The 22,075-nt window shown below is 68.4% G+C and overlaps 1 protein-coding gene across 1 annotated transcript; it reads right to left on the reverse strand.

The window, feature by feature from the left end:
* Positions 1-5,886: 5,886 nt before the first annotated feature.
* Positions 5,887-14,314, reverse strand: FGFRL1 (fibroblast growth factor receptor like 1). Its single transcript, XM_062212908.1, is given in 8 exon segments — positions 5,887-6,180; positions 6,182-6,408; positions 6,524-6,614; positions 6,616-6,878; positions 7,144-7,428; positions 7,510-7,590; positions 8,785-9,057; positions 14,172-14,314. Coding segments are annotated over 8 exon segments (1,509 nt in total). The 5' UTR covers positions 14,266-14,314; the 3' UTR covers positions 5,887-5,985.
* Between the last annotated feature and the right edge of the window lie 7,761 nt (positions 14,315-22,075).

Here is a 22,075-nt window from a genome sequence, read left to right on the forward strand (position 1 = left end):
CGCCCTTTATCCCCACACAGGCAAGACTGTGGACCTGCTGGGCCTGCTCCGGCCCTGCCCAGTCCTGACCCTGGAGACCTCGGCCTGGGGTGGGGCCCAGGGCACAGACCCCAGGAGCATCAGTGGCCCTGGGCAGACAAGAGGTCCTCCGAGGCCCCCACACACACACTTGAGCACGCACATACGTGACCACATGTGCTCACATCGGCACACACTCACACTGCAGGGCCATGGGCGAGGTGTGTGCCCCCTCCAGGGCCGGGGTGTGATCTGGGAGCGGGGGTGGTGCCTAGGGAGGAGCTTCCTGGGGCTGAGTCTCGGCGTCAGAAGCCTGATGGGAGCTGGAGTGTCCACCGGCGGTTCTATGCTAATGACACCGGAGCAGGCTCTGGGCTGGGTGTGTGTGGCTGGTTCTGGGCTGGGGCTTTGCCACAGCAGGCGATTCAGATGGTGGGAGAGTTGCAGAGGCAGTGGGGGGTGGGAATGCCAGGTGGACCTGCCCCAGGCTCCGTGCTGCACCAGGTGGGTGGTGGCTCCTTCAGGGCGTCTGGGCCCCGGGGAGTGGACAGACCACTGGGCGGGCAGCCCCTGACCTGCCAAACCCATGCTCTGCCAGCAGACTGGGGTGCTGGTCTGGGGCCTCGGCCCCCAGCCCTGCAGGTGCAGCCCAGGGATACGCCTCCCCCTCCACTGTGCACTGGGCGAGGGGGAGGGGCCTGGCCAGGGTGTGGGCGTGCCCTCCAGATGGATCGCACCGCACCCTCGAGGAGGGGCTGGGGAGAGCCCCGGCTTCCAGTCCCAGGACCCTCCCCAGCGCCCCCAGGACCTGGCACCCCTGGGGACGGCAGCCAGGGCGAGCCCTGCTGGGAAGCGGGGCAGCCTCTCCTCCCTGGAGCAGGCCCCTGCGGCTCCTAGGCTGGGCTGGGCCCTGGCAGCCAGGGCCTGCCTGGCCGGCCGTGCTGCTGGCTGGCGCCCCCCCCCCCCATTTCCTCTTGGCCCGCAGGCCCCGGCTGCCCGGGAACAAAGAGTGGATTGTGTCTCGCTCTGGGCCCGCTCACCGGCCCTGGGCCTGAGGCATTCCCAGGCTGGCCGCTGCCCCTGCCAGGGCCTGTGGGCCACGTCTGTGATTCCAGCCAAACACGCCTCGGCTCTGCCCGGGGCCTCCACCTCCAGGGACGGCAGCCGGTCTGCGAGGGACCTACCCTGTGCAGCTACTTCCTGTCCCTTGCCCCAGCCCTGCCCAGCTCCGGCCCCTCTGGTCCCAGACTACCCACTGCCCCCATGGCCCTGCTGGGCCAGGCGCATGGCAGCCCCGACGTCCATCCCTGGCTGGGCCTTCCTGGCCTCAGGCCTCTGGGGCTCCGCGTGGGCACTGGGTGCTGCCAGGAGCCTGAAGTGGCCACAACCCACGCACACTGTGCACCACACTCCCAGAGCTCCTTCCCCGTCCAAGCAAATAATGAGCACCACTGTGTGCACGTCTGCACAAGCCCAGCGTCGCGGACATCTGGCCAACACCACCCTCTTCCCAGCTGGGCACCCACGCTCAGGGCTGTCCCCCAGGGGGGTCAGGGGCACTGCCCAGCTGCTCACATGGGGCCGGGCAGGCTGGGCTCGGGCACCGGGCACCAGACATGAGACCTGGCCCAGGCAGAGCTGGGGGCGGGTTCTGGGTGGGACCAGCGTCCTGGGGGACCCCCGCCTGGTCCTTCCACTATCCCGGCTGAAGCCGCTGCAGGAGACAGCAGAGGCCTGTGCCTCGGGGACTGCCCTCCTGCCAGCCCCTCCCCCCACGGCCTCGCAGTCAAAGGGGCTTTGTGGGCGGCTGAGCCCAGCGGTGCCGACGGTCTTGGAGCGGCTCCAGGAAGGACGCAGAGGACGGCTTTTGGAAGAAAGAGGAAGAAAAGGGAGGGAGGGGAGAACTGTGAACTGGGGGAGGAATTTGCTCTGCGGCCGCCCCCTCCCCCGCTGCTCCCCGGCTCCCGTCCTGTCCCTGCGGTCCAGCCAAGAGTCACAGGGGCTGGTCAGACACCTAGGTTCTCTCGGCTTGTGTACACTGTGTGTGTGTGTGGGGGCTCCCCACCCTCTCCGTGCCCGGCCGGACGCTGTCCAGGCCACACAGAGCCGTGAGGGGAAGGCCCTGGCCAGGAGGTGCTGGGGGAGAGGACCCCACACTGGCATGGACCGTGGGTCACAGGGTTGGCCACCAAGCCCACACCACAGGAGGCTCCCAGGTGGACCTGATGGCTCATCACTGGGTCCTGCCCACGGCCAGGGGCCCTGGAGATGCAGCCCTCCGCCTGGGCAGGGGGAAGGGTACCAGGAAGGCCAAGGAAGCCAGCCGGCAGGGGTCGCTCTGTTCAGCCGCCGTGGCCACGCTGCCTTTGCCGTCTCCCCCCCTCCCCGCCGTGGCTCTGTTCAGCCGCCATGGCCACGCTGCCTTTGCCGTCTCCCCCCCTCCCCGCCTTGGCTCTGTTCAGCCGCCGTGGCCACGCTGCCTTTGCCGTCTCCCGGGGGCCACGTGAGACCCCCCCACATGCTTCCCATGTCCCCTGGATGTCCCCCTTGGGCCCAAGGAGTAGTCACTCAGAGGCCCGTCCTGGGAGCCCCTCAAAGGGAGCTGTGGAGGTTGGGATGTGGCTGCCAGACCCACACCCACCACTAGACAAGTGGCCACTGCTGCCTTGGCCAGCTGTTGGCAGCTGTTACCACCTGCTGGCCTGCGGCCACACGGCCTGCGTGTGGGTGTGTGTGCGTGCAGCCTGGGGGCGTGGCTGCCCCACCCCACCCTCACCTGGGGCTGTGGCCCAGCCAGGTGCCCCCCCCACCCCAACCCGGGCACCTGGTCCCCCTGGGCATGGGGTGGGGGGTGGACATCCCGCCCCAGGCTGGCCTGCTCTGCCCTCCTCAGCTCTCCCACCCCACCCGCCCTGTGTGGTCTGCGTGGTGGGTGCCCCCCACCCTTGCCCCCCAAGCCCTGTGCTGACAGCGGGGCTGGGGGCCGGGGTCCCCGCCCTTGAGAGGTAGGTGCTGGGCCGGGGCTGGCAAGGGGAGGATGAGACACAGGCCAGCAGCTCCTGGGCCCTTTGCTGAGTCCTTGGGGGCCGGTGGGTGCTGGGGGTCCCAGGGTCAGCAGAACCAGAGTGAGCACTGCCCGGGGCTGGGGAGCCCACCCCCCCCCACCCTGAGAGGGTCACCAAGGACGGCACGGAGCCTGTACAGCACCCAGGATGGAGCACCTGGGACCCACAGGGCTGAGCCTCAGGTGCAACCGCCCCTTCCCCCCGCCCTGGGCCCTGGGCCGTGGCGGGACCCGGCTCTGATCTCCAGCCAGACCTCTGAGGCCGCCCCCCCACAGCCAGAACAGCTGTGGGAGGCTCAGAGACACCCTTTGAAGCCAGAAGTGACCCGAGGGTGTCACCCACGGCACACGCTCAGCAGGAGGCGGGCCTGCCCTTCCCAGGCCGGCCCGGGGGTCACCCTGAGGACACAACCCGTCCCCTCCTCACAGAGTGCCCTGTGCATGGCTGGGGACCCGTGGCCACCCTGACCTTCCAGCCGGGCCCACAGGAAGGGCCAGGCCAGGCCCAGAGCGCAGAACCACTCCTCGGGCTCCTCCCCGCCGGCCGCAGCCCCCAGCACCCTCATGCTGGGGTGGGGGGACCTGGAGGCCCGGGCCCTCCCCAAGTAGCTCCCGGAAGCAGGCCTGGGGCCTGGGCCTCCCTCAGCTCTGGGGGTGTGCCGGGGGCCCCCTGCCCCTGCCCACAGCCCCAGACAAGCCCGGCCCGCCTGGCTGGGGACACCCTGGCCAGCTCCACTCTTGGGGCTGCCTCCTTGGGGACAGCATGAGGTCCCCGTCCCCCACGTGGGGCTCCTGCAGCAGGGCCCCCTGGGGGGCCGGATGGGACACGCTGCGACCCAGCCTCTCTCAGGGGGCCCGAGCCCCCGCCCCTCGTAAACGACAGAGGGCGTGGCCATCAGACTCGGGCGGACGCCGGCACACAGCAAGGGACACACGCTGCCTTGTTTAACAAAATAAATTAAATATACGAGGCTTCAGCTCAGACTGTATAGAACGAGGCCCGGGCTGCCGGTGCTGGGCCGCGAGGACCCCGGCCCTCCCATCCTCAATATTATCTTCATTTTTAAATATAAATATCAAGGCCCTGCTCTCTGCCAGGCACCTCCCCACCGCGGCCTGGGCGCTGGCAGGCTCCGGACAGGCTGCGGGCAGGGTGGGGGAGAGCGGCTGCGGGGTGGCGGATTCCTTCATCAACCAGCCGTCTCCACGCCACCCACATGCCACTGCGCGTCACCCACACGCCACTGCAGAGCCTCCAGCAGCTTCTGTCCGTGTGTGTGTCCGTGTGTCCCACAGTGTGTGTGTCCCATGGTGTGTGTGTTCATGTTTCCCATGATGTGTGTACATGTGGATGTGTGTCCCACAGTGTGTGTGTCCATGTGTGTCCCACAGTGTGTGTGCCCGTGTATGTCCCACAGTGTGTGTGCCCGTGTGTGTCCCATGGTGTGTATGTTCATGTTTCCCATGATGTGTGTACAAGTGGATGTGTGTCCCACCGTGTGTGTGCCCGTGTGTGTCCCATGGTATGTGTGTCTGTGTGTGTCTCACAGTGTGTGTGTGCCCGTGTGTGTCCCATGGTGTGTATGTTCATGTTTCCCATGATGTGTGTACATGTGGATGTGTGTCCCACAGTGTGTGTGTCCATGTGTGTCCCACAGTGTGTGTGTCCGTGTGTGTGTCCCATGGTGTGTGTGTTCATGTTTCCCATGATGTGTGTACATGTGGATGTGTGTCCCACAGTGTGTGTGTCCATGTGTGTCCCACAGTGTGTGTGTCCGTGTGTGTGTCCCATGGTGTGTGTGTTCATGTTTCCCATGATGTGTGTACATGTGGATGTGTGTCCCACAGTGTGTGTGTCCATGTGTGTCCCACAGTGTGTGTGTCCGTGTGTGTGTCCCATGGTGTGTGTGTTCATGTTTCCCATGATGTGTGTACATGTGGATGTGTGTCCCACAGTGTGTGTGTCCATGTGTGTCCCATGGTGTGTGTGTCTGTGTGTCTCTCACAGTGTGTGTGTGCCCGTGTGTGTCCCATGGTGTGTATGTTCGTGTTTCCCACAATGTGTGTTCATGTGGATGTGTATCCGTGTGTGTGTCCCACAGTGTGTGTGTGCCCGTGTGTGTCCCATGGTGTGTGTGTTCATGTTTCCCATGATGTGTATACATGTGGATATGTGTCCCACAGTATGTGTGTCCGTGTGTGTCCCACAGTGTGTGTGTGCCCGTGTGTGTCCCATGGTGTGTATGTTCATGTTTTCCATGATGTGTGTACATGTGGGTGTGTGTGCCTGTGTGTGTCCCACAGTGTGTGTGTTCATGTTTCCCATGATGTGTGTACATGTGGATGTATGTCCCACAGTGTGTGTGTGCCCGTGTGTGTGTCCCACAGTGTGTGTGTGCCCGTGTGTGTCCCATGGTGTGTATGTTCATGTTTTCCATGATGTGTGTACATGTGGGTGTGTGTCCCACAGTGTGTGTGTCCATGTGTGTCCCACAGTGTGTGTGTACCCGTGTGTGTCCCATGGTGTGTGTGTGCCCGTGTGTGTCCCACAGTGTGTGTGTTCATGTTTCCCATGATGTGTGTACATGTGGATGTATGTCCCACAGTGTGTGTGTCCGTGTGTGTGTCCCACAGGGTGTGTGTCCCATGGTGTGTATGTTCGTGTGTTTCCCACAATGTGTGTTCATGTGGATGTGTGTCCGTGTGTGTGTCCCACAGGGTGTATGTTCACGTGTGTGTGTTCATGTGGATGAGTTGGTTCCACAGCTTGTGTGTGTGTGTTCCCCACGGTGTGTGTGGCCAGGTGTGGTGCCACACACAGGGTGCCCCAGGGTCCCCGCCCCGCCCCGGGCTGGGCCTGGCACCCACACACCTGCCCATAGCACCTGGCGCCGAGAGGCCACCTAGCACTGATAGTGGACCTTGCCCTCCACGTGGGCGTGCGTGTGGCAGTGGGTGTGTGTGTGTGTGTGCACGTCTGCATATAGCTTGGGGTACAGCTTGGGGCCCGCAGCCGGGCCTGAGCCCAGCAGGTGCTGGGAGGCGGCTGGGGGCCCGAGGTCCTCACACAGCCCCCCAGCAGGGGCTGCACCCAGGGGGGGCCAGCGCGGGCAGGTCCTTGTCCCCGCCGCGGTCCCGGGCAGCGCCGGGCGGGCGCGGGCCGGGGACGGGGCCAGGGGCACAGGGCTTCTTCCTGGCCTGACACAGCCACAGCAGCACGGTGCCCAGGATGAAGACGGCGCCCGCTGGGATGCCGATGACCACGGGCCAGGGCAGGCTTGTGGCCGGGGCCGAGGGCGCCACGTGCGGCCCTGGCGGCTTGGGGTCTGCGAGAGAAAGAGGGAGTGCGAGCGCCCACGGCTCAGAGCCGGCGAGCGCCCGTGGACCCCGCGAGGCGCCCCGCCCCCGCCCGCCCCCGCCCGCCCGCGCGCGCCCACGCACCTGGCCGCACGGTGAGGAAGGCGCTGCGGAAGCTGTAGCCCATGGTGTTGGCGCCCAGACAGATGTACATGCCTGCGTCGTCCTGGCGCGCAGCGCGCGATGAGCAGCTTGTTGAGGTAGGAGCCGTCAGGCCGCGACCACACCTCGCCCGTGGGCAGCACCACGAACTTCTGGCCGCCCACGTCGATGGTGGAGTTGTGGCGGCCCTCGGCGCCGTACTCCACGCGCTTCAGCCACTGGATCACCGGCTTCACGTCGCTGCGCACCTTGCACTGGAACGACGTGGTCCCGCCGAAGTCCACCGTGGTGTTCACGGGGTGCGTGCCCGTCAGCACGGGCTTGGAGCGGGTGCGCTCTGCGGCAGAGTGGCGAGTCGGCAAGGCACCTGCACCCACCGGGCCCCCGCCCCGCCAGGCTCCACCCAGCCCCGCCCTTCCAGGCTCCACCCAGCCCCGCCCCTCCAGGCTCCTGCACCCACCAGGCCCCGCCTCGCCACAACCCTCCTGGACCCTACTCCCACCAGGCCCCACCACACCCCTCCAGATTCCACCCAGCCCCACCAGGCCCTGCCCACCTAGGTCCCTGCGCCCACCAGGCCCTGCCCTGCCCCCCGCACTCACGGATCACATCCACCTTATAGGTGGCGTTGATGGCGCCCACGCGGTTCGACACGCGGCAGGTGTATTTGCCGCTGTCCTCGGGCCGCAGGTTCTTCAGGCTCAGCGTCCACTTCTTCTTCCGGTGCTCGCCAGCCTCCGCGTGCATCAAGGCCTGATCGTCCTTTGTCCACGTGATGTCGGGCCGTGGATGGCCGCTGGCCACGCACTTGAGCCGCACAGAGCTGCCCACGGGCCGCGCAATCACCCGGCGCCTCATCTTGGAGGGCTGTGTGAAGCGGGGCCGTGCTGCGGGTGGGGACGCGGAGGTCAGCGGCCAGGGTCACCTCCGCGGCCCACGGACGGGGCACCCAGCCAGCCCTCACTTACCCCACTGCTGACCAGCTGGATCCTCCGGGCCCCCTGAGGAGCCGTCCAGGCCTGGGCTCTGCTTCTCTGGACCCACGTCATCTGCAGAGACAGGGGCCATGGCGGGCAGTGAGAGGGCCCCAAGAGGGAGGCCATGGGGCTCAGAACCCGGGACAGCTGGGCAGGTGATCCTGACAGGCTTGGGCGGGGGAAGCCCCCTCCCCCGCCCCAGTTCCGGGGTCTCTGCAGCGGCCGGGAGGGGAGGGGCAGGGCCAGCAGCAGCTGCGGTAACCCTAGCCCACATCAAGGGAGCCGCAGGCTTGGCCAGCAGACGGCTCACATGCCTCCCGGTCACCACGCCTGCCTCAGCCGCGGGGCAGCGGGTTCCCTCTGAGACCCAGACCCCGGGGGCAGCTGGGGTTCCCGTCCATGGCCTGGCGTTGTGCTGGACCAGGGAGGAGTGTGGCAGCCAGGCTCCGCCGTGGACCAGGCCGGCCTGGCCCCGGGGCCCCACGCCTGGCAGCAGGCAGCCACGGGCACCGGCGTGCAGAGGGTGTGTTTGAAGGACACCTGTCCACTCCCCAGTGCCCAGGCCCCAGGGGCAGGAGAGAACAGAGAGGCCATTTGCTTCCCGCGGCCCCTCTGAAGTCCGAAACTCGAGCCTCAAGTGGCGCGGCACAGGGCGCCCCAGCCAAGGCCAGCGGGACCCCCTGGGGACCCCCCACTGCCGCTGCCCCTGGGGAAGGGGGGGCGCCATGGGGAGGAGGAGAGGAGGGGTTCCATGCGGCACAGGGTGCCCCAGCCAAGGCCAGCGGGACCCCCCACTGCCGCTGCCCCTGGGGAAGGGGGAGGGGGCACCATGGTGAGGGGAGAGAGGGAGAGCCATGGCAGGGGGAGGGGAGGGGGCGCCATGGGGCGGGGGAGAGGAGGGGTTCCATGCGGCACAGGGTGCCCCAGCCAAGGCCAGCGGGACCCCCCCAAAGCCGCTGCCCCTGGGGAAGGGGGAGGGGGCACCATGGTGAAGGGAGAGAGGGAGAGCCATGGCAAGGGGAGGGGAGGGGGCGCCATGGGGAGGGAGGGGAGGGGGCGCCATGGGGAGGGGAGATGGGTGCCATGGTGAGGGAAGAGGGGGAGCCATGGGGAAGGAGGGGAGGGGGCGCCATGGGGAGGGAGGAGAGGGGTTCCATGGCACAGGGCACCCCAGCCAAGGCCAGCGGGACCCCCTCGGACCCTCCCCACCTACTGGCGCTGCCCGCGGAGGGGAGGGGAGGGCCCAGTGGCCGCTGCCCGACTGACCCAGCACGACGAGCGTGTAGTTGAGGCTGAGGCTGCCGAAGCCGTTGGTGGCCTTGCACACGTACACGCCTGCGTCCTCGGCCTCCACCTCCTTCACCTTCAGCCCCTGGGGCAGCATGCGGAAGCGGCTCCAGCCGCTGTGGATGGTGCGGCCATCCTTGGTCCACATGGTCAGGGGTGGCGGGTCCCCTTCCACCGGGCACTGCAGCCGCACAGTGCGGCCCAGCCGGGCCACCTGCCGGGAGACCACCTTGTCTGCCATCCACGGGGGCCCTGTGGGGGTCGGGAGGAAGCCAGAGGGTGAGGGACCCCCACACACCCAGGAGGACCGCAGAGGAGGCACAGGGCACACAGCAGCCGCCCCCACCAGCAGATACTCAGCACACCTCTGCCCACCCCAGCAGCGGTGACCCCAGGTGGGCGGTGATCTGCTGGCTGGGCAGGCATCAGAGGTTTGGGGGCCACAGGGCCTGAGGGATCAAGGCCACCGCTTCAGCCTCAGGAACCCCCCATCACCCACCCACTGTGCACCAGCCCCCCCCCCCCCCGGTGCCAGGAAGTCCCCCAGGCACTGGAACCCGGCCGCGTGTGCATGGCAACTGTGGGTGACAGCGCTGCCTCGGCAGCTACTTCCACACCAAACCCCATGCTAGGGTCAGGGACCCTCAGAGACCCCACGGGGGCGGCAGCAGTCAGGGAGGGGGCTGGGTGCCGTGTGGGAGGGGCGCCCCCCAGCTCCCAACTGCCCAGGTGTCTGGGACCCTCTCCTCTGTCCAGGGCTGTCCCCTGCAGTGGAGCCCTGCCTCAGGGACCCCTGAGCCTCCCACCCGCCCCCGCCCAGAGTCCTCTCCTCACAGCGTCTCCAGACTGAAGGAGAGGGGCCCCGTGCACCCAGGGGTGGGGGGAGAGCAGTGCCTGTCTTGCACACACATGTGTGTCCACTCACACACATGTGCCGATGGGAGCAGTACTTGTGCTGGGAGGCGTGCCTGGCTCAGCACCCACACCTGCCTGGGCTTCAGGCTGCCCCGCGCCCTGTGGGACAGCAGCTCCGGGCAGCATCCGTGGAGAGGCGGGAGCCTGACAGGGCCACGGAGGCTGAGAGCACACCCCCGACATGAGTGCGGCTGGGGACACGCACCCGCCAGGGCCAGCCTTAGCCAAAAGCAAGCCTGCTCCCACCTCATGGGCTCCACTGAGCCCCACTGCTGTGGGTGCCCCAAGCCCCCAGGCCTGCCCAGAGGGAAACCCACCCTCCAATTCCCGGGAATTCTGGCTGCCGGCCCTGTGTGGGGCCTCAGAACAGAAGCCTTCCCGTTTCTACTGGAAAAGCACCCAGGGAAACTGAGGCAGGACCCAGCATCCATGGGCACTGGTGAGGGACCAGCTGCCCTCGCCCCAGCCAGATGCCCAGAGCAGGCAGCAGCACCTGGACCTCCCCATCTCCCTGGGGCCACCCCATCCAGGAAGCCCCAACCCTGCACACAGGCAGGAGGCAGACAAAGGCTGAGGCTGGGACAGGGTCTCCAGACTCCACAGTGGGGAGCTAGGAACGGGGGAAGGGGCAGGCGTTGTCCAGAGAGGTGGAGCCCAGGCCCGGGGCATGGGCAAGTCACAGTCAGACCCCACCCCCCCTCCGATGGCCAGTGAGAGCAACGCTGACCCCAAGGTGCACAGGTGCACTCTGTCCCCCAGGACCAGGGAACGAGGGCCTGGCATGAGGGTAAGGGACAGCCCCGCTCCGCCCTCAGAGCCCCGCACCTGCCCCAGACGAGAGCGTGGACGTGCATGGTGGTGCAGAAGGCGTGCACACACGCGCACAGCAGCACGGCCACCAGGACAGAGGTCAGGCCCAGGAAATGGGCTGGGGAGGTCCAGTCCCACTCCCCAGAACTGCTCTGCACCACCCCCAGGGTGCCCCGGCCAGCCCAGCTGTATCTGCCCAGTCCTGGCAGAGACCGGGCCCCAGGCACTGTCCCTCCCCGCAGCTGCCCAGTGTCTGGCTCAGGTGCCCCCTCGGGGGCTGGGCAGGGGCTCTCGAAGGGCAGGACCTCACCCCGCCCCACCCCACCCCACCCCGGCCCTGAGCCGCCAAGCCTGAGCTCCACGCCACAGCGGCAGAGGTGTGTGGGGACCTCCCGGCCAGCCCAGGGCCAGTCCCGTCCCCAGGGAGCCCTGCACGGCCTCCAGCAACTTCCCGCCTGGAAGGCCCATCCTGTGGGGGGGCATCCAGGGTGTCAGGCAGGGGGGACACAGCCCCCAACAGCCCCACCCACTTCCCAAGAAGCAGAGGCCCAGGGGAGGGGACACCCCCAGGAGGAAGGCACAGGGACCTCCACAGGCCCCCACTGTTGGCCCTGCCCCAGCCTGGGACGCCCAGACACTTGCACACGCACGCCTGTGTCACACACGTGTGCACAGCTCGTCCAGGGCAGCCCCCAGGGGCGGGACCCTCGAGGCGGAGGGTGAAGGGAGGCCAACATCCTGGCCCAAGATGCCGCCTGGGCACTGGGTCACCGCTTGGTGCCACTGCCTGAGGCCACACCGCAGCAGACGGTGGTCATTAGGGCACCAGCCAGCGGCTCAGCTGGACACCTCTTCCCATGTCCAGAGGTCACCGCTCTCCCAGACACTCCCCGTCCCCAGGACCCCCAGGCCAGAGACCAAGTGTTTAGCTGATGCTGTGTCCACTGTGGGGCTCGGCACCCAGGGGAACAGCTGACCCACTGAGAAGCCCAGCTCAGGGAGCCCCTGGGTCCTGAGAGCACTAGGCAGGGCCAACTACCCAGGCTGGGCCTTCCTGGACCCCTGGAGGCTGCAGGGACAGCCTCCAGCCCCGCGGCCACCCTGGGCAGCCGGCAGGTGAGCTGCGGGACAGCAGAGGGCAGCTGTGGCCATCAACCCAAGCTCCGTGGGGGCCTCCCCAAGCGGACCCTGAGCCCAGGCTAGGGCGGACAGAACCCTGCTCCCGCCCCGACACTGTGCCTGTGCCTCTGTGCCAGCCCCAGGGGTCTTGCTCCCCCACACCACCCACTCTCCCACCCAGAGGCTTGGGCAGGCGGCGTGGGGACGGGGGCAGGACGGGCGTCCGTAGGGGCTGGGGGCAGTGGCCAGGGCAGGACTGTCCCTCCGTGTGCGCTGACCACGCCTGCTGGGCCCTCGTCACCTGGACACGCCAGAGCTGAGTCACAGAACTGGGCAGAGCAGCCCAAAGCCGCGGAGCACAGGGGCGAGCGGCCGGCAGCAGGGGTCCAGTCTGCAGGGCCACGGCCCACCTCCCCTGCACGGCCAGCAGAGCCCGGGCCAAGGGAGGCCTCGGCTGGGGAAAAACCAACATTTCCCCTGGCGAGGGCGGCGGCACCGGCGGCCAGGCCCACGGGCGCCCGCACAATGGATAAAGAGCCGCGGCCCAGCAAAGGCGACTTTGTTCCCGGCCGCCCCCTGCCCGGGGATGGTGATTTATTTTCCCTTCCAGCAGCGGGGGCCCCAGGCCTTGCACGGGGCAGCTGGCCCACATCCTCGGCTCCCGCACACCCACCGGAGGCGGGCGGGAGGAGGCCCCGGAGCCCAGCTGCGACTGCGGCCGGCGTCACGCACACACGAGTGACATGGCACCCTGGGCCATTCCTGCAGAGGTTCGGAAGTGGCACTGGCACTGCCTCTCTCAAGGGGGTCCCTGCAGGAGCCCAGAGCCCCTCTTCCAGGAGACAAACACGGGGCAAAGGGCGCCCGTCGGCAGCCCCGCGGCAGACGCGTCCAGCAGGGGCGCCTCGGCCAGGAGCAACGCCCCTGCCCACCCCCACCCCCACCTGACCACAGAGGCCTGGCCTGGAACGCCAGTCCCTCCCAGCTCCCCAGAGCTGCCAGGGCCGGATACGAGGTGTGGCACCAGGGCTGCTGCCAGAGGAGACAAGGGGGGTGGGCTCCACGGAGCCCCCCGGCGAGGAGCAGGCTCTGCCCGCGCCCAGCCACCCACCCATCGGTCAGTGGCACTGTGGCCAGCGGCTGGGGCAGTAGAGGCCTCCGGGCGTCCCCAGCCAGGCAGGTGGTGGGATGGGGCAGTCCCGGCAGATCAAAGAGGGATCAGAGTCCAAGCTGAAGGCCACCGGGGTCGCCTGGCGTGGCCCAAGTGCCCGCGGTGCCCGGGACACCGCCTGGGCCCTCAGAATGGCCTCCTGGCCCAGCCTGCCTGGACAGCCCCCACGCTCCGGCCAGCCAGTCCCGGGCGGGCACCGGGCGAGGCGGGGGGGTACTGTGGCATAAGGCCCACCTGGGCCGCCGCCCGCTGCCCGCCACCCGCCACCCAACACCCAAACGTGGCCATATAAGGCCAGGCTGGGCTCGGTGCGCCGGCCGGGCGGCGGGGGAGGGGCGCGAGGGCTCACAGGACTGGTGGACAGGGCAGGCACGGGCCTGAGTGGTCGGCCTGGCCATAGGTCCCGCCTAGCCAGGGAAGAGGCCAGCATGGTGCCCTCCTGATCCTGGGACATGGCGGGCAGCAGCCAAGATGCCCTTGCTGGGCTGGACCCGGCGCAGGGCTGCGCTCATGGACACCAGGTGTGACGGGACACACCTAGGCCTCCGCGCGGTGTCGGCCCGAAGCACCTGATCCTTGGGTGTCTGCGCCTCTGGGGACCTGTTTCTTGTTTGTGAGGGTGGGCCCAGGCCCCAGGGCTGGGGTGGGGCTCAGACCCAGAGCATCAGCGATGTCCTCCAAACCACAGCCTGGACCCCGGGGGTGGGGGCTCTGCCCACTGTGCAAAATCCAGGTGAGCTGCCCTGCAGCCTAGGTGTGCAGGAAGCGTGTGTGTGTGTGTGCGTGTGTGTGACGCACATGCATGCCTCAGGTCACAGAAAATCCTGGGGGAGAAGCCGGGCCTGACCCTGTGATGCCAGGAGACCTCAGGGCCTTGGGGATGGTGCGAGGGGCCCCAAGATGACCGCAGACCCCGTGGGAAGGCAGGGGCCCCAGTGGGTGGGCAGGGGCCCTGTGAATGGGGGCCCTGTGGAAGGGCAGGGATGCTGTGGATGGGAGTGGGGGACCCCAGGATGACTGTAAGCCCCCACGGATGGCAGGGAACCCTGTGGAAGGCAGGGACACTGGTGGGAGAGCAGGGACCCTGTGAGTGGGGGCAGGGGACCCCCACAGTTGGGTGCCAGGGATCCTGGGATGACCGCAGACCCCCATGGGTGGGGGTAGGGGACCCCAGGATGACCGCAGACCCCCGTGGAAGGGCAGGGACCCTGCGGGAGGGGGCGAGGTATACCGGGATGATCGCGGGCCCCCGTCGGTGGGCAGGGACCCCACGGAGGCAGGGCCTGGCGCCGCGCTGCCGGGCTCGGGCTGGGGCGGCCCTCCCAGGCCAGGCTGCTGCACCAGGACTCACCTCTGGCGGCGGCGGCTGGCGGGGGGGCCCCCAGCAGCAGCGGCAGCAGCAGCAGCAGCAGCGGCGGCAGCAACAGCGCGGGGCGCGGCGTCATCGCGGCCGTCGGGCCGGGGGCGTGCGTGGGGGGCGCGGTCACCGGCTCGGGGTCCGGCCCTGCCCCGCCCGCCGCGCTCCTCGGGGGCAGCCGCGGGGAGAAGCTGTGCGGGGCGAAGAGACAAAGGCTCCCGCTGAGCGCCGGCCCGGCCCGATCGCCGTCGCCCGCAGCGCCGCCTGCGCCATCGGGCACGGACCTGCGCCGGGGGCCGGCGGGGCGGGGGCGGGGCGGCGCCAGAGGGGCGGCGGCGGCGCGTGCCCGGGCCCCCGATCCCGGCCCCGGCCCCCGGCCCGACCGCTGGGGTTTCGCGCGCGCGCGCGCCGCGGAGCTCACCTCGGCGGGTTCCGGGCCGGGCCCTCGAGGCGCGCTCCGCGGTCACCGTCGCCCCGGGCGCCGCATCCCGGCCCCGCGCCCCCGGGCCCGGCCTCGGGGCGGGGCGGCGCTACCTGGCGCGGGCGGCTCGGGCCGGGGCCGGGGCGGGCGCGGGGCGCGGGGCGCGGCGGGGCGCGCGGCGGCCGGGGCGGGGCCGGGGTCCCGGCGGCGGGGAGGGCCCGGGGCGCCGCGCCGCGAGCCGTCGTTCCCTGCGGGGCTTTGTCAACTCTCCCGGAGCGAGCGCCGAGCCCGCCGCGCGCCCCGCCCCGCGCCGCTGCTGACCAATCCGCTCGCCGCGCTCCGCCCCGGGCCCCGCCCCGTGGGCCCAGCCGGCCAACCCGTGCGCGCCGCCCCGCCCCGCGCCCCGCCCCGCCGCAAAACTTTCCTCCAATTCCCGCGCAGCTCTGGCCTTAACCCTCGCGGCGCGGGCGGCCCCGGCGGGCGGGCGGCTCCCCGGGGTGTGACCCGCCCACCGCCCCTCCCGCGCCCTGCTCCGACCCTGACCCGCCCCGGCCCGCCCTCGCGGGCGCGGGCCCCAGCCTTCACCCTGGCGGTGCCTGCGGCTCGCCCGGGCGCGTCCCGCACGCGCGCACCTGCGCCCGCGCCCGCCCCGCTGCCCAGGCGTGGGCGCCCAGCAGCTCCCCGCCCCGCCACTGGCCAGCCCCCAGGGGCCAGGGACCGCCCGGCGCGCGGCTCACCTGGAGCTCCTGGTGGGGGGCAGGTGAGGTGCTGTTCAAGGCGTCCTGGAGCGCGCCGCCCCGCGCGGGCCCCCCTCCCGCTGGCCGCGGGTGCTCGCGGACTCACGCCGCCCTTCGCGGGCCGCTGCACCTTTCAGGCCCCTGCGCCCGGTGCCCCAGCGCCGCCAGCACAGACCTCGAGGCCTCCAGGCGCAGGGCGCCCCGCCTCGCCGGCCAGGTGGCCGGCCCCCCACTCGACCCTCGCCAGGGCCCTCGGAAGCCTGCCCGGGACGGCCTGGGTCCTCTCTGAGCTCGGAAACCCCTTCTTCCAGGAAACTCTGCAGGGGTCTGGGGACCCCCGGAGCCCACGTGCCCACCTCTGCCAGGCAGGTTCCAGCCCGGAGCCCTCTCCCCGTCCCGCCCCTGTGGGCTCAGGTGCCTGCCCTGCGGGCAAGGCCCGGGTCCCGCGCTCGCCCAGCCTCGGGGCCACCGACAGGCGCTCGGGGCGCGCGCGCTCGGGAAAGCACGGAGGCCACGGCAGCCGCGGGGACAGGTGTGCTGGCGCGCCGGGCTCTGACAGGTGCGCAGGTGCGTCCAGGTGGCCCTGCAGCGCGGGGAGCTTGGAGCAGGAAGTGGGCCGCGGTGGCCCAGTGCTGCAGGCGGGCGAGCCGGGCCCCGGTGCAGACAGCGCCGGCCCGCAGGTGGGCACGGAGGCGTGGTCAGTCGTCCCCTAGCGGCAGGGGCGCAGGTCCCGCACGCGCTGCCCCCTGGCGGGAGCTCGTGACACAACAACTCCCGGGCGCTCCAGGCCGGCGCCGCCCCGCCACGTGGAGCCCGCGGCCCCTCGCCCGTCCCGGTCCCCCGTCGCCGCGGCGACAGCTGGCCCGGAGCGGGTGGACGGTGACGTTGGACGATGACGTCACCCCGCGTCGCGGCGGCCCGAGGTCGGGCGCGCGCGGGGCCGCGGAGGAGCAGGTGCCGGGGCTGCGGGGCTGGAACCCTCACAAGGGATGAGTGCGGTCTGGTGGTTGGTCCACAAGCGGCCAGGAGGACATGGGGGGGCGCAGGACATGTGGACACCATCGAGGCCGGGCGGAGCCTGCGGGCTGCTCGCGGGCACGGGCAGAGTGGCCGTGTGGAATCCCTCCCACGTAGGCCGTATTAGAACTCAGCAGCCGGACGCTGCGTGGGGGCCTCCGCCGGTCCCCACGTATTGAAGAAGAAACCAAAAGGCAAAATACAAATGACTTTGAACTGAGTGAAAATGACAAAAAGATTTAAAAACCAGCGATCTAAAGAAACGGGAAGGGCGCGCAGGCTCAGACCAAGTCCTGGCCCGCGAATGCCCGGGGAGGTAGCAGTGGCGGTGGAGGGCCTGGGTCCTGCACCCACCTGGGAGACCCCGATGGAGCTCCTGGCTCCTGGCTCTGGCCTGGCCCAGCCCTGGCTGCTGTGGCCGTCTGGGGAGTGAACCAGCAGGTGGAAGATCTCCCCGTCTGCCTTTGAAATAAGTGAATCAAGCTAAAAACAAAACCAAAATAGTTGCCGGGTTAGAGACCGAGGGGGAGGAGACCACGTAGAGGAAGCGAATTCTTGTCGCTTTTTATTTGCAACCACAGCGAGAGCTCTCCCTTCGCACTCCCCAGATGCCCAGCCAGAGGGGCTGGGAACTCAGCGCAGGTTTCCCACACAGGCGACAGCCTCACCTGCTGCTCCCAGGTGCCACCAGCGGGAGGCTCGAACCCAGGCCTGCCGTGTGGGCACCGGTGTCCCTGCACCCCTGTAGGTGCCTCGGTGCAGAAGCCCTGCCCCCCAGACCTCCCCTCGTCCTTGCGCCTGCCCGGGGGGCCAGAAGCTGGCCCAGCGCTGTCTTCATGGGGCGCTTGGGCACAGCGAGCCACTCTCGGTCACCGACACGCTAGGGGAATGGGCCTGCTCGGGGGCATGGCCATTTCCAACCCTTGACCCAAAGGCCTGGAGCCCAACCAAACGTTGGAGTCCCCAGTTTCTTGTGTTGAAGCCCTAACCCCCCGTGTGAGGGCCGGTGGGGACCTTGGGAGTCGGCAGGGGGAGGTGAGGTTGCGAGGGCGGGGCCTAGACTGTGGGGATGGGGTCCCTGTGAGTCTGCACCAGCAGGAGCCGGGGTGCCACTGACCGTGGACTGGAGCGCCAGCCGGCTGTGTAGCAGCGGGAGCCCCTCCTGAGCCGCAGAGTGTGGGTGGGCGGCCCCAGCGCCGCCCCACGGCCGGCGTCACTGCCCTGAGCCCTGGCAGTCCTGCCCCAGCGAAGGACCCACACGCCCGAACCCCAGCCCATCCCCGGCCAGTGTGGACACGGGGCTGAGGGTGGACACTGAGCTGAGGGTGGACACTGGGGCTGAGGGTGGACATTAGGGGTGAGAGAGGACACTGGGGGTGAGAGGACACTGGGGCTAAAGTGGACACTGGGGGCTGAGTGTGGACACTGGGGGTGAGGGTGGACATTGGGGGTGAGAGAGGACACTGGGAGTGAGAGGACACTGGGGCTAAAAGTGGACACTGAGGGTCTGAGTGTGGACACTGGGGGCTGAGGGTGGACACTCAGGGGCTGAGTGTAGACACTGAGGCTGAGGGTAGACACTGAGGGTCTGAGTGTAGACAGTTGGGGCTGAGGGAGGAAACTGGGAGCTGAGGGTAGACACTGGGGGCTGAGGGTAGACACTGGGGACTGAGGATGGACACTGGGGGCTAAGTGTGGACACTGGGGGCTGAGGTTGGACACTGGTTGCTGAGGGTGGACACTGGGGGCTGAGGGTAGACACTGGGGACTGAGGGTGGACACTGGGGACTGAGGATGGACATTGGGGCTAAGTGTGGACACTGGGGGCTGAGGTTGGACACTGGGGACTGAGGGTGGACACTGGGGACTGAGGATGGACACTGGGGGCTAAGTGTGGACACTGGGGACTGAGGTTGGACACTGGTTGCTGAGGGTGGACACTGGGGACTGAGGGTAGACACTGGGGACTGAGGATGGACACTGGGGGCTAAGTGTGGACACTGGGGGCTGAGGTTGGACACTGGGGACTGAGGATGGACACTGGGGCTAAGTGTGGACACTGGGGACTGAGGATGGACACTGGGGCTAAGTGTGGACACTGGGGCTAAGTGTGGACACTGGGGGCTGAGGGTGGACACTGGGGCTAAGTGTGGACACTGGGGACTGAGGATGGACACTGGGGCTAAGTGTGGACACTGGGGGCTGAGGTTGGACACTGGTTGCTGAGGGTGGACACTGGGGGCTGAGGGTAGACACTGGGGACTGAGGGTGGACACTGGGGGCTAAGTGTGGACACTGGGGGCTGAGGGTAGACACTGGGGACTGAGGGTGGACACTGGGGGCTAAGTGTGGACACTGGGGGCTGAGGTTGGACACTGGCAGCTGAGGGTGGACACTGGGGACTATGGGTGGGCACTGGCGGCTAAGGGTGTACACTGGGGGCTGAGGGTGAACACTGGGGTCTGGCATTGACACTGAGCTGAGGGTGGGCACTGGGGCTGAGGGTGGACACTGGGGGCTGAGGGTAGACACTGGGGAGTCTGAGGGTGGACACTGGGGGCTGAGCCTGAACACTGGGGGCTGAGAGTGGACACTGGCAGCTGAAGGTGGACACTGGGGTCTGAGTGTGAACACTGGAAGCTGAGGGTGGACACTGGGGGGTGGGAGTGGACACTGGGGGGTCTGAAGGTGGACACTGGGGGGCTGAGCATGGACACTGGCAGCTGAGGGTGGACACGGGCTGAGGGTGACACTGAGTGCTGAGGGTGGACACTGGTGGCTGAGGGTGGACACTAGGGTCTAAGCATGGACACTAGGGCCTAGCATGGACACTGGTAGGGCTGGATCATCTCCACAGTCCCTCTGGATGTGAAAGCCTGGCTGCCTGGCTTGTCATTGTGCCCCACCCCATCTGCTCTCAGCCAGGACAGTGGCCTGGGGCTGGGCCCGGGTGAGTGCTGGGCCCTGTGGCACCCACTGCCTGGCCTTCCCTGGCACGGGAGCTCACCTGCAGGAATCCTGGGCCTCGGGGAGCTGGGGCTGGGGCTGGGAGTGGGGTGGAAGGACATGGGGCCAGGACCCTGGGGCTGCTGGGGGGGGGGGGGAGGTCAGCCTTGGCTTGGCGGGGAGGGGACGTGGGCATCTGGGAGCATTTCTGGCTGGTTCCCCAGTTAGAACCAGCAGGGGTTTCTGCCCTGGGGTTGGGGTGCTTGGGGTGTGCACGTGAAGGCCAGTCTCATGCTGAGTGTGGACGTCGAGGCCAAAGGCCCAGAGAGGGAGCCTGGGCAGGCTGTGCACCCACGTGGCGCCCACTGTCGGACGGTCATGCCAGGGCCGGACCCCATCCACTGCCCAGAAGGTGCCTCTGTGGGCACGGCCAAGGCACGCCGGCCATCTGGAACGTGAGCCCCAGGACACAGGCCCTCCAGAGGGGTTCTGGGACCAGCTGGCTCCAGGTGGAGGCCCCAGGGCAGCTGCAAGAGTGCCAGGGCTGCAGCCCTTGTCCCTGCCCTCAAAGGAAAAGGTGACAAAGGGAGGGGACAGGCAGTGGAGGGCAGGGGCACAGCAGAGGCCAGCTCAGAGGGGCAGCTGAGGCCCAGGATTCCTGGGACCACGGGTAGCAGGTGTGAGGGCGAGCAAGCAGCAGCCCGTGCCCCCATGTGGACGGCCTGTGTGACTGCACCTGGAAAACCCCAGCCAGCTCCCCTCCCCTCAGCCCCCTGCCCGGGACCCCAGCTCCCTGTGGTGTCCCAGGTCTGGACCCGACCTGCAGTCGTCCCTGCTGTGTGCTCCTGGTGAGCAGCCACAGGAAATGCGGAACTTTTACACATTTCTTCACAGATTCGTTCATTTATTTGAAGCACAGAGTGACAAAGAGGTCTTCCATCCGCAGCAGGCTGGACGGGGCCGACTGAAGCCAGGTCCCCCACAGGTGGCAGGGCTCCAGCACTAAGGCCAACACCAACCCCCCCCAGGAGCAGTAGCAGGGAGCTGGGTCAGAAGCGGGTGCCCACATGGGATGCGGCATCAGAAGCAGTAGGTTTAACCTGCTGCACCCCAGCGCTGGCTGCCCCGAAATGGTTTTGCACCAAAGGAGCCCTACCTTTGCATTCCACTTCCCAGGAGCTCATGTGCCAAGACCTGAGCCCGTCTCCAGGAGACACTGGACACTGTCCTGGAGAGGGACGCAGGAACCCTGCATGCTGGGAGGAGACTCTGAACAGCCGCTCGGCCCGACCCTGTGACCTGGGACAGGTCAGGAGGGGCCGGGGGGCTGCAGCTCCTCCCGTGCCCAGCTGGCTCTTGGCCACTGGGTCGACCCCCCATGCTGGGGCCCAGTCCTGCAGACGGGAGCCCCTGGGCCTGCTGCCCGGCACCCCAAACCCACGGCAACACCGCCCTCAGTGGGGAGGAAACCGTGGGGAACCTGGGAGGGGCTCTCAGCCCCGTGCGGGCAGTGGCAGGCACGGTAGTGGGGAGCCTGGCCCGAGCATCCTTCCCGCGCAGCCCCATGACCCCTGCCCCTTGCCTCCAGGACGGCAGCTGCCCGCTGTCAGCATGGCCGAGTGCTGGTTAGACTGGGGGCGCAGGAGATGAGGGCTCTTGGGCGGCAGGAGAAAACCGTGCGCGTGGGGACTGCAGGCTGTCTGGCCACACACCCCCTTCTGGAGGCTCAGCCCACGGGGGAAGCCGCAAGACACAGCTCTGTGGCCGGCAGATGCGGTACAGCAAGGCCACCACACATCTGTGCCGGGGACCCTGCCCCCAGCAGTCTGAGCTCACTCTGGAGCCGCGGCAGGGGCTGAGCGGCCCACCCGCAATGGGGACGGCTGCTGTCACAGCCCGGGGCTGACCCTGGGAGAGGGAGGGGGCCTCCAGCGGGTGGCACAGCTGGGTTCTCCCCTGCAGCCCCGTGCCTTGTGTCACCGTATCCCCCATCAGAGCGCGGCTTCAGGTCCTGGCCTGTGATCGGGCCCCCGGCAATGCACCTGAAGGCGGCCAATGAAGACCTGAACATGGGGCCCTGGGGGAGACCCAGATGCAGCTCCAGGCTCCTGCTCAGCCTGGCCCAGACCTGGCTGTTACGACCACTTGGGGAGTGAACCAGGAGATGGAACACCTCTCGGGGCTGGCCCTGTGGCCGGGTTAAGTCACTGCCTGGTTCACCAGCGTCCCATGTGGGCAACAGTTTGAGTCCCGGCTGCTCCTCTTCCGATCCAGCTCCCTGCTGATGGCCTGGGAAGGCAGCGGAAGATGGCCCACGTGCTTGGGCCCTGCACCCACGTGGGAGACCCACAGGGAGCTCCTGGCTCTGACCCGGCCCAGCCACTGTGGCCACTTTGGGAGCAAAGCAGCAGATGCAAGGTTCTTCTCTGTCTCTCGCCCTCTTTGCTTTGCAAATAAATAAATAAATCTTTTAAGAGAGGAAATTCTTTCCATTCACCCTCAAAGGTGGGGCCCCAGCACCCCAGGCAGCCACGGGGCCATGAGCCCAGGGCTGCTGGTGCTGCCCTGGGGGCCCCCAGGCCCAGTGACGAGGTGCCGGCCTTCAGGGGGTCGCTGGCCCACTCCAACCTCGGCTCGGAACGAGCACAGCTCCTGGTCCACCCCCTCCTTTGAAGCTGAAGTGGCCCAGACCACCGGGGGTCCTCAGGCCAGAGCCAGCTGGTGGGGAAGGGGGACATTCAGCTTGGGTGCACGATCCTGACCCGTGTTCCCCCAAA

Source organism: Lepus europaeus, chromosome 16 (genome assembly GCF_033115175.1).
Source record: "Lepus europaeus isolate LE1 chromosome 16, mLepTim1.pri, whole genome shotgun sequence".
Taxonomy (NCBI): domain Eukaryota; kingdom Metazoa; phylum Chordata; class Mammalia; order Lagomorpha; family Leporidae; genus Lepus; species Lepus europaeus.